The following is a 20,232-nucleotide window of genomic DNA, read 5'->3' on the forward strand; positions in this document are numbered from 1 at the left end:
TTTTTAATTATTAAAAATAATAATTTTTTTAACTTTATAAAATGTTTCTTGTGCGCACGAGAAAGTTTCTCTTGCGCACAAGATACATGTCTATAAATTATTATTTTTTTAAATTATAAAAACATTTTTTCCCCCATGTCCCTTTAGGGGCTCCGTGACATTCACACCTAAATGGACACTTCAATAAGCCAGCATGTTTTTGTCATGTAGGGGGGAAAAGGAGAAAACACTTGTTCATACAAATGACACGACAACGCCTTTTCAAAATCTTCTACTTTATTAAGATAAATGTTTTTGCAAAAAATCCAAAACAAAATGATCTTGAATTTATTGCTTGTCTTCTTTACACACGATGCATAATAGGAACTCCCCAGCACTCTCACAAGGGAATTGCGGCTAACTAGGCGGACTCGCACGGGTTAATGCTGACGCTGCAATCGAAGAAACATCACACACACACACACACACACACACACACACACGCACACACACACACACACACACACACACACACACACACACACACACACACACACACACACACACACACACACACACACACACACACACACACACCCACACACACACACACACACTTGCAGGTTATATGAAAAGGGACTGAAGAGTCGTACGGAAGAAAGACAAAGCGTGTCAAACAAACGGCATTAGAGGCGTTTCCAGTGGTGGCACACAAGTGTGTTCAGTTCAAATGTTGGAGTAGCAACCGAACATCCACGTTTTAGCACATAGGTCCCTGGAAAAGCGACAAACAGGAAGCAGCTCAGACACTTTTTGTACTTTCCGAGTATTTTGTCATGCAAGACGTCACTTGGCTACATTTGGACACGAGCAGCTGACTTGGAACAACATGAAACCAAAAGTGGAAAGTTACGGTTTAGTGAGGCTGCTAGAATCCATTTCTACAAGTTTACTAGCAAATAATGGGTATAGAAATGGAGATTCTCGTTGGATCCAGAATGGATCCTGAATGGAATCGTCACGCCAATCGGAATTGAAATGAATCGTGGATTGATGTAAGATTCACCCCCCTGCTGTTTAGGTTGTCTTAGAACATGTTCATGACTTTGCTACAGCTGTCCTATCTAGTCAGACGATAGGCAGACTGCAGCTGTCCTATCTAGTCAGATTAAAGCTGTCCTATGTAGTCAGGCGCTAGTAAGATTACATCTGTACTATTTGGTCAGATGATATTAGACTAGAGCTGCCGTATCTAGTCAGACAATAGTCAAGACTAGAGCTGTCCCGATTAGTCAGACAATATTAGATTAGAGCTGTCCTATCTAGTCAGATTAAAGCTGTCCTATCTAGTCAGGCGATAGTCAGACTACAGCTGTCCTATCTAGTCAGGCGATAGTCAGTCAGACTACAGCTGTCCTATCTAGTCAGATTAAAGCTGTCCTATCTAGTCAGGCGATAGTAAGACTACAGCTGTACTACCTAGTCAGATTAAAACTGCCCTATCTAGTCAGGCGATAGTCAGACTACAGCTGTTTTATCTAGTCAGACGATAGTCAGTCAGACTACAGCTGTCCTATCTAGTCAGATTAAAGCTATCCTATCTAGTCAGGCGATAGTAAGACTACAGCTGTACTACCTAGTCAGATTAAAACTGCCCTATCTAGTCAGGCGATAGTCAGACTACAGCTGTTTTATCTAGTCAGACTACAGCTGTCCTATCTAGTCAGGTTAAAGCTGTCCGATCTAGTCAGACAATAGTCAGACTACAGCTGTCCTATCTAGTCAGGTTAAAGCTGTCCTATTTAGCCAGACAATAGTCAGACTACAGCTGTCCTATCTAGTCAGATTAAAGCTGTCCTATCCAGTCAGGCGTTAGTAAGACTACAGCTGTACTACCTAGTCAGATTAAAGATGCCCTATCTAGTCAGGCGGTAGTCAGACTACAGCTGTCCTATCTAGTCAGATTAAAGATGTCCTATCTAGTCAGGCGATAGTCAGACTACAGCTGTCCTATCTAGTCAGACTACAGATGGATTAGTCCTGATTAGTCAGACAATATTAGATTAGAGCTGTCCTATCTAGTCAGATTAAAGCTGTCCTATTTAGTCAGGCGATAGTCAGACTGCAGCTGTCCTATCCAGTCAGATTAAAGATGTCCAATCTAGTCAGGCGATAGTAAGACTACAGCTGTACTACCTAGTCAGATTAAAGCTGTCCTATCTAGTCAGGCGATAGTAAGACTACAGCTGTTTTATCTAGTCAGACTACAGCTGTCCTATCCAGTCAGGTTAAAGATGTCCTATCTAGTCAGACAATAGTCAGACTACAGCTGTACTATCTAGTGTGATTAAAGCTGTCCTATCTAGTCAGGCGATAGTCAGACTACAGCTGTCCTAACTAGTCTGATTAAAGCTGTCCTATTTAGTCAGGCGATAGTAAAACTACAGCTGTACTACCCAGTCAGATTAAAGCTGCCCTATCTAATCAGGCGATAGTCAGACTACAGCTGTCCTATCTAGTCAGATTAAAGATGTCCTATCTAGTCAGGCTACAGTCAGACCACAGCTGTCCTATCTAGTCAGAATAAAGCTGCCCTATCTAGTTAAACTACAGCTGTCCTATCTAGTCAGATTAAAGCTGTCCTATCTAGTCAGGCGATAGTAAGACTACAGTTGTACTATCTAGTCAGATGATATTAGACTAGAGCTGCCGTATCTAGTCAGACAATAGTCAGACTAGAGCTGTCCCGATTAGTCAGACAATATTAGACGAGAGCTGTCCTATCTAGTCGGACGATTGTCAAGACTAGAGCCATCCCGTTTATTCAGACGATATTAGACTAAATCTGTCTTATCTAGTCAGACAATAGTCAGACTATGGCTGTCGTATCTAGTCAGATTAAAGCTGTCGTATCAAGTCAGGCGATAGTCAGACTACAGCTGTCCTATTTAGTCAAATTAAAGCTGTCGTATCTAGTCTGGCAATAGTCAGACTACAGCTGTCGTATATAGTCAGACGATAGTCAGACTACAGCTGTCCTAACTAGTCAGATTAAAACTGTTGTATCTAGTCAGTCAATAGTTAAACTAATGCTGCCCTATCTAGTCACACAACAGTCAGACTGGGGCTGACCTATCTAGTCAGACAATAGTAAGACTACAGATGTACTATTTAGTCCGATGATATCAGACTCGAGCTGTTTTATCTAGCCAGACAATAGTCAGACTACATCTGTCCGATCTAGTCAGACGATAGTCAGACTGCAGCTGTCCCGATTAGTCAGACGATATTAGACTAAAGCTGTCCTATCTAGTCGGACAATAGTCAGACTACAGCTGTCCCGTTTAGTCAGACGATATTAGACTAGATCTGTCCTATCTAGTCAGACTAGAGATGTCCTATCTAGTCAGACAATAGTCGGACTAAGGCTGTCCTATCTAGTCAGACGAGCTGTCCCATCTATTCATACAATAGTCAGACGACAGCTGTCCAATCTGGTCAGGCAAAAGTAAGACTGGAGCTGTCCTATCTAGTCAAACTGGGACTGTCTTATCTAGTCAGATGACAGCTGTCCATTCTTGTTAGATAATAGTCAGACTAGAACTGTCCTATCTATTCAGACAATAGTCACACTAGAGCTGTCCTAGCTAGCCAGACAACAGTCAAACTGGGGCTGACCAATCTAGTCAAACTAGAGGTGCCCCATCTAGTCAAACAATAGTCAGACAAGTGCTGTCCTATTTTTTTAGGAAATAGTCAGACTAGGGTTGTCGTATCTAGTCAGACAATGGTTAGACTACAGCTGCCCTATCTAGTCAAACAATAGTCGAACTGTAGCAGTCCAATTTAGTCAAACAATAGTCAGAATGGAGCTGTCTAATATAGGCAGACTATAGTCAGACGGGAGTTGTCCTACCTAGTCAGACAGCGGTCATATTGGGGCTGACCTATTTAGTCAAACTAGAGATGTCCTATTGAGTCAGACAATGGTCATACTAGCGCTGTCCTATCTAGTCAGACGATGGTCATACTAGCGCTGTCCTATCTAGTCAGACAACGGTCAGACTGGGGCTGGCCTATCTAGTCAGACTAGAGATGCCTTATCTAGTCAGACAGTAGTCAGACGAGAGCTGTCTTATCTAGTCAGACAATAATGACCCTGGAGTGATTTTATCTAGTCAGACAACCGCCAGGCTGGGGCTGACCTATCTTGTCAGACTAGAGTTGCCTAATCTAGTCAGACAACATTCAGACTTTGACTGTCCTATCTAGTCAGACAATAGTCACAATGGAGCTGTCCTATCTAGTCAGACAACAGTCAGACTGAGCTGACCTATCTTGTCAGACAACAGTCAGACTGGGGCTGACTTATGTAGTCAGACTACAGATGTCCTATCTAGTCAGACAATAGTCGGACTAGAGATGTTCCATCTAGTCAGACAAGTCAGGCTAGAGCGGTCCTATCTAGTCAGACAATAGTCACACTGGCACTCTCCTATCTAGTCAGACAATAGTCAGACTAGAGCCATCCTATCTTGTCAGACAACAGTCAGACTGGGGCTGACCTATCTAGTCAGACAATAGTCAGACTGGAGCTGACCTATGTAGTCAGACTACAGATGTTCTATCAAGTCAGACAATAGTCACACTGGCACTCTCCTATCTAGTCAGACAATAGTCAGACTAGAGCCGTCCTATCTTGTCAGACAACAGTCAGACTGGGGCTGACCTATCTAGTCAGACTAGAGATGTTTTATCTTGTCAGACAACAGTCAGACTGGGGTTGACCTATCTAGTCAGACTACAGATGTTCTATCTAGTCAGACAAGTCAGACTAGAGCTGTCCAATCTTCAATCAATCAATCAATCAATGTTTATTTATATAGCCCTAAATAACAAGTGTCTCAAAGGGCTGCACAAGCCACAACGACATCCTCGGCACAGAGGATCTTGTCAGGCAACAGTCAGACTGGGGATGACCTATCTAGTCAGACTAGAGATTTTCTATCTTGTCAGACAACAGTCAGACTGGGGCTGACCTATGTAGTCAGACTATAGATGTTCCATCTAGTCAGACAAGTTAGGCTAGTGCGGTCCTATCTTGTCAGAAAACAGTCAGACTGGGACTGACTTATCTAGTCAGACTAAAGATGTTCTATATTGTCAGACAACAGTCAAACTAGGGCTGACCTATGTACAGTAGTCAGACTACAGAAGTTCTATCTAGTCAGACAATAGTCAGACTAGAGATGTTCCATCTAGTCAGACAAGTCAGACTAGAGATGTTCTATATTGTCAGACAACAGTCAAAGTGGGGCTGGCCTATGTAGTCAGACTACAGAAGTTCTATCTAGTCAGACAATAATCAGACTAGAGATGTTCCATCTAGTCAGACAAGTCAGACTAGGGCTGTCCTATCTTGTCAGACAACAGTCAGACCGGGGCTGACCTATGTAGTCAGACTACAGATGTCCTATCTAGTCAGACAATAGTCAGACTAGAGATGTTCCATCTAGTCAGACATGTCAGGCTAGAGCGGTCCTATCTAGTCAGACAATAGTCACACTGGCACTCTCCTATCTAGTCAGACAATAGTCAGACTAGAGCCATCCTCTCTTGTCAGACAGCAGTCAGACTGGGGCTGACCTATCTAGTCAGACAATAGTCAGACTGGAGCTGACCTATGTAGTCAGACTACAGATGATCTATCAAGTTAGACAATAGTCACACTGGCACTCTCCTATCTAGTCAGACTAGAGCCGTCCTACCTTTAAGACAACAGTCAGACTGTGGCTGACCTATCTAGTCATACTAGAGATGTTTTATCTTGTCAGACTACAGTCAGACTGGTGTTGACCTATCTAGTCAGACTACAGATGTTCTATCTAGTCAGACAATAGTCAGACTAGGGCGGTTCTATCTAGTCAGACAAGTCAGACTAGAGCTGTCCTATCTTGTCAGACTACAGTCAGACTGGGGTTGACCTATCTAGTCAGACTACAGATGTTCTATCTTGTCAGGCAACAGTCAGACTGGGGCTGACCTATGTAGTCAGACTACAGATGATCTATCAAGTTAGACAATAGTCACACTGGCACTCTCCTATCTAGTCAGACTAGAGCCGTCCTACCTTTAAGACAACAGTCAGACTGGGGCTGACCTACCTAGTCAGACTAGAGATGTTTTATCTTGTCAGACTACAGTCAGACTGGGGTTGACCTATCTAGTCAGACTACAGATGTTCTATTTAGTCAGACAATAGTCAGACTAGGGCGGTTCTATCTAGTCAGACAAGTCAGACTAGAGCTGTCCTATCTTGTCGGACTACAGTCAGACTGGGGTTGACCTATCTAGTCAGACTACAGATGTTCTATCTTGTCAGGCAACAGTCAGACTGGGGCTGACCTATGTAGTCAGACTACAGATGTCCTATCTAGTCAGACATCAGTCAGACTAGAACCGTCCTATCTAGCCGGATGAGAGGCGGAACATCTTCTAAGACAACCTGGACAGTCCAGGTGTGAGGGACTGAGGACACAAAGATCTGAATGAAAGGGAACAAGCAGTATCTGATTGGTCAAATGTTTCCAAGGAGCAGAAGTGCTGTTCTATGCATGTTTGATGAGTTGGCAAACATGAATTCATTAGCACGTCATAGAGCAACTAAGGTAAGTTCATTTAAATATCTGCAGTGTACAAAAGTCACCCAATTACAGAATAAGCCTTGGGGGTGGTGGGGCGGTGGTGAGCCAATATAATGAGAGTCATTACAGTACTGAGATGACGTGAGGTTCCCCATGTCGTCCTACTTCATCACCTTTCCTACCAAGCAGCGTGTGTGTTCTGCTGATGTGTGTGTGTCCGCGCGTGTGTGTGTGTGTGTGACCATCTGCCATGTTCAACTCATGCAGTGTTCACACCTCCAAATATTGACAGTCTGGTTTTAAGGGAACTGTGTCCAAGGCAGTTGTTGATCTGACAAAGTGTTGCATTTGTAGACGCTAATAATCGGAATAAATATCGGGACAGAAACGTATCACAGGAAAACAGTTCTAATAAATAAATAAATAAAATAAATAAAGTAAGTGATTCATAAGTCAAAGGGGTTTAGGAGTGTTTGTACAATGATTGTGTGTTTGCGTGGTCCCTAGGGAGTGTCAGTAAGGATGGGGGTGTGGGGGGAAGTAAAAACCCCTCCAGAGAGCGGGAGCAACAACAAACACACACACTCCAGTCTAATGACACTAAAGAACAACAACATGCCAAGTTATGGTAAATAGGAAAAACATGCTTCAAAAGCAAAGCTGTAAAACGTGTCTAAACATTAGCAACTTTTAAGTGCGGGCGAAGGATTTTGTTGTTTGGTCAAATATTCTAGGCAGGGAATTTTTTTTGTCTTGTACGCTAGCTTAGCTCATACCTGCCAATATTTGCGTTTCAACATAATAACGGGGAAAATAAAGGGAATTTTCCGAGAAATTAGGAAAAATAAGCAAAATTCCGGTCTTTCCACTTTGGTTATGTTACCCGCGTGCCTTATTTTGAAGGCCTGATTTTACTGGCAACAGGATGTGTTACGCCAATTTTTTTTTTTCATGAAAGTTAAAATAAGTTTCAAAATAATGGAACATTTCTGTAAAATTAGGGAAATTTAGGTCTTTCCACGTGGTTGTTTTACTGCCGCGCTTTATTGTGAAGGCTTGACTTCACTGGCCACAGAATGTTTTTTCCATCCATCCATCCATTTTTCTACGGATTGTCCCTCTCGGGATGGCGGGGGGTGCTGGAGTTTCATGAAAGTTAAAATACAAATCATTGTCTTTAAAAATAGAAAGGGGGGAAATAAGGAAAATGGAGGTCTTTCCATATTTATTTTTTTACTGGCCTGCTTTATTTTCAAGGCCAAACTTTACTGGCTACAGTATATGTTACGCCAATGTTGCCCAAGATAAAAAAATTTCAAAATAAGGTAAATTTTCCGGAAAACTCTGTGGTTATTTTCACTGCCTCGCTTTATTCTGAAGGCCTGACTTTAGTGGGTACAGGATGCGTTATGCTGATGGTGACCGAGAGGATTTTATTTCCTGTATCAATTGCATTTCAAAATAATAAAGGGGTAAATAAGGGTAAAAATTCCGGAAAATTTCAATTTTTTCCTCTGTGGTTATTTTACTGACATGCTTTATTTTGAAGGCCTGGCTTTACTAACTACAGCATGTCACGCCAATGTTCCTCGAGATAATTTTTTCTCCATGAAAGTCACAATAAATATTATAGGCATTACAGAATAATAATGGGGACATTTTCCAGGACATTTTGGTCTTTCCACTGTGGTAACTTTCCTGCCGTGCTTTATTTTGAAAGCTTGACTTCGCTGGTTAAAGGATCTGTTACGCCAATGTTGCCCAAGAGGATTTTTTTTTTTCATGAAAGTTAAAATACATATCATTTTCATTTAAAAATAAAGGTGAAAACAAGGGAATTTTTCCGGAAAACTCTGTGGTTATTTTCACTGCCTTGCTTTATTCTGAAGGCCTGACTTTAGTGGCTACAGGATGTGTTATGCAGATGGTTCCCGAGAGGATTTTATTTCCTGTATCATTTGCATTTCAAAATAATAAAGGGGTAAATAAGGGTAGAAATTACAGCAAATTTAGGACATTTATGTTTTGTTTTACTGACATGCTTTATTGTGAAAGCCTGACTTTTATATCAAAATAAAGGTGAAATTAAGGGAAATTTTCCGGAAAACTCTGTTCATTTTTACCGTGCTTTATTGTGAAGCCCTGACTTCACTGGCTACAGTATATGTTACGCCACTGTTGCCCAAGAGGATTTTTTCCCCCATGAAAGTTAAAATACATATAATGTTTATTTCAAAATAAAGGTGAAAATAAGGGAAATTTTACGGAAAACTCTGTGAATTTTTACTTCTGTGCTTTATTGTGAAGGTCTGGCTTCACTAGCTACAGTATATGTTACGCCAATGTTGCCCAAGAGGATTTTTTCCCCCATGGAAGGTAAAATACATATAATGTTTATTTCAAAATAAGTGTGAAAACAAGAGACATTTTCAGGAACACTCTGTTCATTTTTACTGCCGTGCTTTATTGTGAAGGCCTGACTTCCCTGGCTACAGTAGAAGTGACGGCAATGTTGCCCAAAAGGATTTTTTTCCATGAAAGTTAAAAGACATATAATTTTTTTTCCAAATAAGTGTGAAAATAAGGGAAATTTTCCGGAAAACGCTGTTAATTTTTACTGCCGTGCTTTATTGTGAAGGCCTGGCTTCCCCGGCTACAGTAGAAGTGACACCAAAGTTGCCCAAGAGGATTTTTTTCCCATGAAAGTTAAAATACATATAATTTTTTTTTTCAAAATAAGTGTGAAAATAAGGCAAATTTTCCGGAAAACGCTGTTCATTTTTACTGCCGTGCCTTATTGTGAAGGTCTGGCTTCACTGGCTACAGTAGAAGTGACGCCAATGTTGCCCAAGAGGATTGTTTTCCATGAAAGTTAAAATACATATCATTTTTATTTCAAAATAAGTGTGAAAATAAGGGAAATTTTCTGGAAAACGCTGTTCATTTTTACTGCCGTGCTTTATTGTGAAGGCCTGACTTCCCTGGCTACATTAGAAGTGACGGCAATGTTGCCCAAGAGGATTTTTTTCCATGAAAGTTAAAATACATATAATTTATATTTCAAAATAAGTGTGAAAATAAGGGACATTTTCCGGAAAGCGCTGTTCATTTTTACTGCCGTGCTTTATTGTGAAGGCCTGACTTCCCTGGCTACAGTAGAAGTGCGGTCAATGTTGCCCAAGAGGATTTTTTTTCCATGAAAGTTAAAATACATATAATTTTTATTTCAAAATAAGTGTGAAAATAAGGGAAATTACGCTGTTAATTTTTACTGCCGTGCTTTATTGTGAAGGCCTGACTTCACTGTCTACAGGATGTGTTACGTCGATATTGCCGGGTGGAAAGAACGGGCGGGTTAATAGGTACAGCTAACAGCTAAGCTGTGTGCTACCACCAAAAGTAAACCACACTCCCCAACACCTCAAGAGCCCCGCCGGTCAATGAGCCGGCTCGCATGCTCGACTCGCAGTCAGACGGGAGCTGTGGGTTCAAGCCCAGGCGTGTTTCGAGTCGTACCACGCAATATCAGCCCGCTTTTTTTCATTTTAGATTCTTGTCTGCAGAAAAGGCTCAACATAAACTGACAAAAATGTCTGAGATAAGATAAAGAGGGTTTTTAAACGCTTTGTGACCTGAAACAAAGTGTCTTTAAATACATAAGACGTTTAAACGGCCAGAGGTACAAACATCCGTGGTGTACAATGACGAGCAAGTAGTCATTTAAATGTATTTAAGAAAAAGAAGTCACAATGTCTTCAAATGTTATCTGAATGCATCATGACCATGAGCGACTTTAAGGCATTGTTATGTCAACCACCTAATTAAAGAGTTTATTTGGGAGAATACAAAGAGTGGGTAACAAACGCCTGTATCGAGCTGAGTCAACCGTGAGGATGTTGCCCATCACCCGTGAATTCAAAGAAAGCGTGTCGTCGGTAATTGCAAAAGCGCAGTGGAGTCGTGGTATTGGCGGACGAGGTGGAGCACCGATGGCGTACATTGACTGAGTGAAAGAGTGGCGGTCAGGCAAAAGTGTGTTCGGTGAGGCCTTGTCGGGGCGTGTGTTGTACATTCATGCTGAGAGGTCCTGGGGTCAGGGGGTCGGTTGGAAGGGAACGTCAGGCCGGTCGCCATCCTCCTACAGAAGGATGCACTTTCCTTTCTCCACCCACGGGTTGTTCTTCATTAGCTCGGGGTTCAAGAAGGGATCCTCAGGGACGCCGTCCTCTATCCACTTCACCAAACTTTGGAGAGACAGAAAACATTTTTGAAATTCCACAGCCACTTGGTTGCCACAATCAATCCTCTGTGCGCTTCTCCATATAAGGCAAGGAAGCAATGAGTAGAAGTCACCGCTTACCAGTTTCCTACTAACGAGTAATCGAATTACTTTTGTGTGTGGGGTTGTACAGTATATCGGTACTAGTATAGTGCCGCAATACTAATGAATCATATTCGGTACTATACCGCCTCTAAAAAGTACCGGTTCCCACCCACAGCCTTTTTTTAACGGGCATGACAGCACGTCGTCACGTCGTGACATTGCTTGTTTTACGAGCAGAGGAGCATGTTCGGCAGCGCACGATCACGGAGTACTTACAAGCAGACGTAAAAGGGAGAATGGACGCATTTTGGCCTAAAAACTAAAGATAAAGGTGAAGTTATAACACTGAAACGCCCTCAGGAAGAGGTGCTTTAAGACATGGCCAGTCTGCAGTGTTTTAGCTACTTCTAAATCACTAATCCTCGTCTCCATGGCGACAAATAAAGTAAGTTTCTTACAAGTATCATCCCTGCAGGACGAGGAATAGCTGAACATGCTTCACTATACACCGTAGGAGGATACAATAGCTCACCGGCGTCACAATGTAAACAAACGCCACGGGTGGATCTACACCTGACATCCACTGTAATGATACCAAGTACAGGAGTGTATCTAGTCGATACTTCCGTATTTTTCGGAGTATAAGTCGCTCCGGAGTATAAGTCGCACCGGACGAAAATGCATAATAAAGAAGGAAAAAAACATATATAAGTCGCACTGGAGTATAAGTCGCATTTTTTGGGGAAATTTATTTGATGAAAGCCAACACCAAGAATAGACATTTGAAAGGCAATTCAAAATAAATAAAGAATAGTGAACAACAGGCTGAATAAGTGTACGTTATATGAGGCATAAATAACCAACTGAGAACGTGCCTGGTATGTTAACGTAACATATTATGGTAAGAGTCATTCAAATAACTATAACATATAGAACATGCTATACGTTTACCAAACAATCTGTCACTCCTAATCGCTAAATCCCATGAAATCTTATACGTCTAGTCTCTTACGTGAATGAGCTAAATAATATTATTTGATATTTTACGGTAATGTGTTAATAATTTCACACATAAGTCGCTCCGGCCAAACTATGAAAAAATCTGCGACTTATAGTCCGAAAAATACGGTACTATGATTACATCGATATTTTTTAGCATCACAAAATCTTTTGTATTTATTTTTAAAATTGATATTATGTTTATAAACTCAGGAAATATGTCCCTGGACACACGAGGACTTTGAATATGACCAATGTATGATCCTGTAACTACTTGGTATCGGATTGAAAGCAACAGAAGAATAAGTGATTAATAGATTTTAACAGAAGTGTAAATAGAACATGTTAAAAAATAAAATAACCAGATATTAACAGTAAATGAACAAGTAGATTAATATTTAATTTTCTACGACTTGTGCCTTTTAAAAAAAATATACCGTATTTTTCGGAGCATAAGTCGCTCCGGAGTATAAGTCGCACAGGCCGAAAATGCATAATAAATAAAATAGGGTGTGACCATTTTACTGTAAATATTATGGTAAAATTCTGCCATTTTTTTGGACCGCAAAATCCACAGATTTTTTTTTCCTTACAGTGTAGGTAAAATATACATTCACTACTCAAATGCATAGGTAATCGTGTGACAATATCATGCGGCTAATCCTTATACATGTATGTTTCTTTTATTAATGTTGAGTGCACCCAAACCTGCAACGTGGCCCTCAATGAAAATGAGTTTGACACCCCTGGCTAAGAGCAACAAACCGCTTATGTTGACCAATCCAACAACTCTTGGTCCACTGTGCTCTTATTGATGAAATGTGCCCGCTTGAGTTGACGTCAACGTACATGGTCGACCACTTTTGTCGACAAAATTTGAGAACCAAATGTATCATTCATTTCGAGGGGTGGGAATCTTTGGTAACCTAACAATTAGATCCAATTCAGGAACAATTCTCGATTGAACACGATTCTTGATACAAACCCATTCTCAAAATGTATTATTTGGTATGATAATTATTATAAAACTTTTTCAAAAAAGTTACAGGCCTAAAAACTTAATTATCACTGAAACATAACTGTCTAGCTACCGTATTTTTCGGAGTATAAGTCGCACCGGCCGAAAATGCATAATAAAGAAGGAAAAAAACATATATAAGTCACACTGGAGTATAAGTCACATTTTTGGGGGAAATCTATTTGATAAAAGCAACACCAAGAATATACATTCTAAAGGCAATTTAACATAAATAAAGAATAGTGAACAACAGGCTGAATAAGTGTACGTTATATGAGGCATAAATAACCAACTGAGAACGTGCCTGGTATGTTAACGTAACATATTATGGTAAGAGTCATTCAAATAACTATAACATATAGAACATGCTATACGTTTACCAAACAATCTGTCACTCCTAATCGCTAAATCCCATGAAATCTTATACATCTAGTCTCTTACGTGAATGAGCTAAATAATATTATTTGATATTTTACGGTAATGTGTTAATAATTTCACACATAAGTCGCTCCTGACTATAAGTCGCACCCCCGGCCAAACTATAAAAAAATCTGCGACTTATAGTCTGAAAAATACGGTACTATGATTACATCGATATTTTTTAGCATCACAAAATCTTTTTTAGTTTAAAAAAAAAAAGTATATTATGTTTATAAACTCAGGAAATATGTCCCTGGACACACGAGGACTTTGAATACGACCAATGTATGATCCTGTAACTACTTGGTATCGGATTGAAAGCATCCAAACAACAGAAGAATAAGTGATTATTACATTTTAACAGAAGTGTAGATAGAACATGTTAAAACAGACAATAAGTAGATTAATATTTCATTTTCTACGACTTGTCCCTTTTTAAAAATATATATATATATGTATAAAGAGACATGCTGTAATAACTTGAAGTAAATAATGAAGATTAAAAACCAATTACAAACAAAAAATACAAACAATTTACTAAACGCTTACCTTTTTTATATTTGCATAGTATGTATATATTATTGATGTTGTAAATACAAATCTTTATATATCTGGAAAGGGTGGTCCTAAAGAGGTAGGCATTTTTCAGAGGTCTCAAAAAGGTAACAAATACAAGAATGTGTGTGTGTGTGTGTGTGTGTGTGTGTGTGTTCTGGCAATGCTTACTTAATGGGGACATCGCTCTGTTTACACAGTCACCTTTAGGGGACCTCCGACGGTATGGGGACAAAAAAACAGGTCCCCTAAAGGGAAACCTTTTTAAATGATAGTCAGATCCATTCTGAAGATGCCTAAGAGATTTTTAAGCTTTGGCCCATAAAACATGTTTACTGGTTAGTTTGAGTGGGAGACATTTGACATTTGACATTCCTCAGTAGTCACGTACAAATTTGTGTGAATTATGCAAAATTATTTAAATTTAGTCCCCATGAACCATATTAACTCTTTTTCCCCAGGGTCCCCAGTAAGAATGATCAGCACATTACTTCATCAATCCAGAGATTTAAAGACGTGTATGAGCTAACTGGGCAGTGGACATTTTACACAATTTTTTTTATGCCTCCACAACCTGTAAAAAGGGTGGTCCCCACAAGTCATGATCAAAAACTTGGTCCCCATTCTAAATGATAACCAGTATGTGTGTGTGTGTGTGTGTGTGTGTGTGTGTGTGTGTGTGTGTGTGTGTGTGTGTGTGTGTGTGTGTGTGTGTGTGTGTGTGTGTGTGTGTGTGTGTGTGTGTGTGTGTGTGTGTGTGTGTGTGCAACACTCGCCAGAGTTGACATTACGGTTGTGTTGTTGCGCCGTTCTGCTGTCATTACGCATCCAGAGCCAAGGAACATGTTTTATAATAGATTTTTGTGAGTCAATTTGTCTGAGTGAGTTAATTTGTCTTTGTTTTTACACAACATGCCCTTCGTGATGCAACCTTGACATTTTTTTTTATCTGCGCCTTCTGTCTATTTTTATAACAATTCAAACTTTATGCTTCTATTTATTGACATTGCCACAAATAAACAAAGAAAATGGCCACTCTGTTTGAGTGTAGCTCTGCTTTGTAAATAAAGTACTATTTGTAATAAACACAAATAGCTCACCTCTCCTTTTTGGTGTCAAAGTATCTCACATCGTGATGAACATTAGAGACCCCTGCTTTAGATGCTATTTAGAATATGTATCTTATATACAGTAAACTTTAAAAAGTCCAGACAGCACACGTAAGGCGAGGGTGGATCGATCTATAAATCGGTGGTGTCGATATAAAAGTTGTATCAATATATGATTGATACTAGAGTGACTAGGGTGATATTTTTATTTTCTCAAAATGATTTTTTTGTGGTTTTTGTTGATGTTTACAAACTCGTGGAATAATTTCCTGGACACAGGAGGACTCTGAGGGCAAATACCAAAGGATGTGTTTAGTTATTGCAGGAATGTCAAACTCGTTTTCATGGGCCACATAGGAGTTATAGCTGCCCTCAGAGGGCCACTTTTAACAGTGAAGAATATATACATTTTAAATTGCTGCCGAAATTTTACCATAAAACGTACCATGTTTTTTACAATGTATACTGTAAATCTAAATGGGAAAACAGTACCACTGTTTTACTGTGAAACCTACAGTCATTGTTTTTACGGTGTATTACTGTAAATCAGGGGTCTCAAATTCAATTTACCTGGGGGCCACTGGATGCAGAAACTGGGTGAGGCTGGGCCGCAAGAAAAAATTTCTAAAAACAATCTAACATGCACTTTTTAATGAATTCACCTTCTTTGAATGGCTATCCCGCCCTAGCAACATACTTGCCAACCCTCCTGATTTTCCCGGGAGACTCCCGAATTTCAGTGCCCCTCCCGACAATCTCCCGGTGGCAACCATTCTCCCGAATTTGTCTTGATTTTCAACCGCACAACAATATTAAGGGCGTGCCGTGATAGCTCTGCCTTTAACGTCCTCTACAACCTGTCGTCGCGTCCGCTTTTTCACCATACAAACAGCATGCCGGCCAAGTCACATGTTGTATGAGGCTTCTGCAGACACACGTAAGGACTGCAAGACATACTTGATCAATAGCCATACAGGTCACAATGAGGGAGGCCGTATAAACATCTTTAACACTGTTACAAATATGCGTCACACTGTGAACCCACACCAAACAAGAATGACAAACACACTTCGGGAGAACATCCTCACCGTAACACAACAGAACAAATACCCAGAACCCCTTGCAGCACTAACTCTTCCGGGCTACAATATACACCCCCGCTACCACCAAACCCCGCCCACCTCAACCGACGCACGGGGGGGGGGCTTTGATGTGTGGGGGGCGGGTTTGGGGGGCGGGGTTTGGTGGTAGCGGGGGTGTATATTGTAGCCCGGAAGAGTTAGTGCTGCAAAGGGTTCTGGGTATTTGTTCTGTTGTGTTTATGTTGTGTTACGGTGCGGATGTTCTCCCGAAATGTGTTTGTCATTCTTGTTTGGTGTGGGTTCACGGTGTGGCGCATATTTGTAACAGTGTTAAAGTTGTTTATACGGCCACCCTCAGTGTGACCTGTATGGCTGTTGATCAAGTATGTCTCTTACGTGTGTGTACAGAAGCCAAATACAACATGTGACTGGGCTGGCACGCTGTTTGTACAGGTTGTAGAGGGCGCTAAAGGCAGTGCCATCACGGCACGCCCTTAATATTGATGATTGGGTGAAAATAGGCAGACATTCGAGAGAATGGTTGCCCTGAAATTCGGGAGTCTACCGGAAAAATCAGGAGGGATGGCAAGTATGACGCTGTCAAGCGCCGTTCATATAAACCTCGCGGGCCGCACTAACATTACATTTTCATACTAAGGTGCGGGCCGCAAAATAACGTCTCGCGGGCCGCAATTGGCCCGCGGGCCACGTGTCTGAGACCCCTGCTTTAGGGAATGTTGTCTAGGTGTTCATGTTTCTTTTTGCCTGCCTCGCAGGGAGATTGAGTACCTGAAGAAGGAGACGGCTCAGCGTCAAGAAGGAGAGGAGAGTGAGGCCTCGAAACAAAAAAATGTGTAATATTGTTTTTCCATTTACAGTGTAAATGGAAAAACAATATTACACATTTTTTTGTTTCGTGTTTTTACGGTAAAATTTTGTCTGAGCTCCCAGTTTTTTTTTACCAAAAAATAATTTTTACATTGAACAATTTGATGGATAAGTTGCTTCAAAATCATGAGTCAATGCAAAATACTTAAGTACTTATTTTGATGTTTGGAGTGTGTGATAATATAATATTTGTTGCAATGTTAGAATAAGTTTAAAATATGAAATTGCATGTGTTTTTTTTTTCTGTCAAAACAGAAAGTTGACTACATTTAAAAATAAATAGACACATGGTAATTCCAGGCCTTTTCGGGCCACATAAAATGAGGTGGCGGGCCAGATGTGGACCCCGGGCCTTGAGTTTGACACGTGTGAGTTATTGCGTACTATTGACTGTGTTTTGCTCCAACAACTGTATGCAAAAAAGAGAATAAGAAACTAGTTTAAATATTGTGTTGATATTGTCAATAGCACTTACCGGTACCATAAATCGAATGAAAAATGTACAGTTCATACATGCGATCTGTATCGGTATTGGCATCGGCCGATCTTACTTAAAATCGGCAGCATAAAATCCTGATCTCTAATATGGACTTTTTTTTATTTTTTATTATAGAAATAACCTCTTTGGATCCCCAATTTTGACCCTGTATGTTGATGTTGACTCCTTTAGCAATAAGAAGAACACTGTGGTAGGGTTGTATGGTATACTGGTACTAGTATAGTACCGCGATACTAATGAATCATAATCGGTACTATACCGCTTCTAAAAAGTACCGGTCCAACCCCCCTCCCCCTCCCTTTTTTTAAAAAAACGGGCATGATGGCGCGTCGTCGTCATGTGGTGACATTGCTGGTTTTACGAGCAGAGGAGCATGTTCGGCAGCGCACAATCACGGAGTACTTACAAGCAGACACAGTGTGTAGACAGAAAAGGGAGAATGGACGCATTTTGGCTTAAAAACTAACGATAAAGGTGGAATTATAGCACTGAAACGGCCTCAGGAAGAGGAGCTTCAAGACATGGCTAGCGAGCTAGCAGCTAACATCCATCCGCAGTCTGCAGTGTTTTAGCTACTTCTAAATCACTAATCCTCGCCTCCATGGCGACAAATAAAGTAAGTTTCTTACAAGTATCATCCCTGCAGGACGAGGAATAGCTAAACATGCTTCACTACACACCGTAGGAGGATACAATAGCTCACCAGCGTCACAATGTAAACAAATGCAATGAGCGGATCTACACCTGACATCCACTGTAATGATACCAAGTACAGGAGCGTATTTAGTCGATACTACTATGGTTACATCAATATGTTTTATCATCACAAAATCTTTTTTCATTTTTAAAAAATTCATATGTTTATAAACTCAGGAAATATGTCCCTGGACAAACGAGGACTTAAATTATGACCAATGTATGATCCTGTAACTACTTGGTATCGGATTGATACCCAAATTTGTTGTATCATCCAAAACTAATGTAAAGCATCCAAACAACAGAAAAATAAGTGATTATTACATTTTAACAGAAGTGTAGATAGAACATGTTAAAACAGAAAATAAGCAGATATTAACAGTAAATGAACAAGTAGATTAATAATAAATGTTCCACGACTTGTCCTTAATAATGTTGACAAAATAATAGAATGATAAATGACACAATATGTTACTACATACGTCAGCAGCTAAATTAGGAGCCTTTGTTTGTTTACTTAATAATAAAAGACAAGTTGTCTTGTATGTTAGTCTATAAAATCCACTACACCTCCCTGATACCGAAGTACATGTCAAACTACTTCCTTAACATAAATGACCGCCATAACCACAACACCAGGGGGAGCTCCACTAACCACGTTAAACCCAGATTCCGAACTAACAAAGGTCTTAACTCATTCTCTTTCTATGCCACATCAATGTGGAATGCGCTCCCAACAGGTGTTTAAAAGAAAGGGCATCTCTATCCTCCTTCAAAACCGCAATAAAAGTACACCTCCAGGCAGCTTCAACCCTAAACTAACACCCTCCCCAGATTGTTAATAATCAAATGTAAACAATCAAATGCAGATACTTTTTACTACCTTCTGATTTCTCTCTCTCTCTCTCTCTCTCTCTCTCTCTCTCTCTCTCTCTCTCTCTCTCTCTCTCTCTCTATCTATCTATCTATCTATCTATTTATCTATCTATCTATGCCCACTACTTGCTGTCCATATCCTACCAAGTCAGACCTACACTGTTCCAATATCCATTTCTCTGTTCTCAATTGTTGACGACTGATGATAACAAGCAAACCTAACCCCCCCCCCCCCCCCCCCCCACACACACCCCGGATTGTAAATAATGTAAATAATTCAATGTGATTATCTTGTGTGATGACTGTACTATGATGATAGTATATATCTGATAGTATATATCTATATCATGAATCAATTTAAGTGGACCCAGACTTAAACAAGTTGAAAAACTTATTCGGGTGTTACCATTTAGTGGTCAATTGTACGGAATATGTACTTCACTGTGCAACCTACTAATAAAAGTCTCAATCAATCAATCAATGTTCACTATTTTGTTTAAGTACAAACTTGCAATAATAAACATATGTTTAATGTACCGTAAGATTTTTTGTTAAAATAAAGCCAATAATGCCCTTTATATATAAAAGTATCAAAAAGTATCGAAATACATTTTGGTACCGGTACCAAAATATTGGTATTGTTACAACCCTACACTGTGGTAATAAGTTGTTCAACATAGAAGGGTTGGCAACAGAAGCGGTTCCACTGTATCAGGAGCTACCGTATTTTTCGGACTATAAGTCGCAGTTTTTTTTCATAGTTTGTCGGGGGTGCGACTTATACTCAGGAGCGACTTATGTGTGAAATTATTAACACATTACCGTAAAATATCAAATAATATTATTTAGCTCATTCACGCAAGAGACTAGATGTATAAGATTTCATGGGATTTAGCGATTAGGAGTGACAGATTGTTTGGTAAACGTATAGCATGTTCTATATGTTATAGTTATTTCAATGACTCTTACCATAATATGTTACGTTAACATACCAGGCACGTTCTCAGTTGGTTATTTATGCCTCATATAACGTACACTTATTCAGCCTGTTGTTCACTATTCTTTATTTATTTTAAATTGCCTTTCAAATGTCTATTCTTGGTGTTGGGTTTTATCAAATATATTTCACCAAAAAATGTGACT

General features: G+C 40.0%; 1 protein-coding gene across 2 annotated transcripts in view; it reads right to left on the reverse strand.

Moving 5' to 3' along the window:
* Positions 1 to 261: 261 nt before the first annotated feature.
* The window catches only part of LOC133642895 (guanine nucleotide-binding protein G(I)/G(S)/G(O) subunit gamma-13-like), a 56,075-nt gene continuing 36,104 nt past the window's right edge, over positions 262 to 20,232 (reverse strand). For both annotated transcript variants that reach the window (XM_062037311.1, XM_062037312.1), the window contains exon 3: positions 262 to 10,867. In XM_062037311.1, the coding sequence (XP_061893295.1) occupies positions 10,762 to 10,867 (106 nt within the window). In that variant the 3' untranslated portion in view covers positions 262 to 10,761. The remainder of the gene's footprint in view (positions 10,868 to 20,232) is intronic.

The sequence above is a fragment of the Entelurus aequoreus genome, linkage group LG25 (genome assembly GCF_033978785.1).
Source record: "Entelurus aequoreus isolate RoL-2023_Sb linkage group LG25, RoL_Eaeq_v1.1, whole genome shotgun sequence".
Taxonomy (NCBI): Eukaryota; Metazoa; Chordata; class Actinopteri; order Syngnathiformes; family Syngnathidae; genus Entelurus; species Entelurus aequoreus.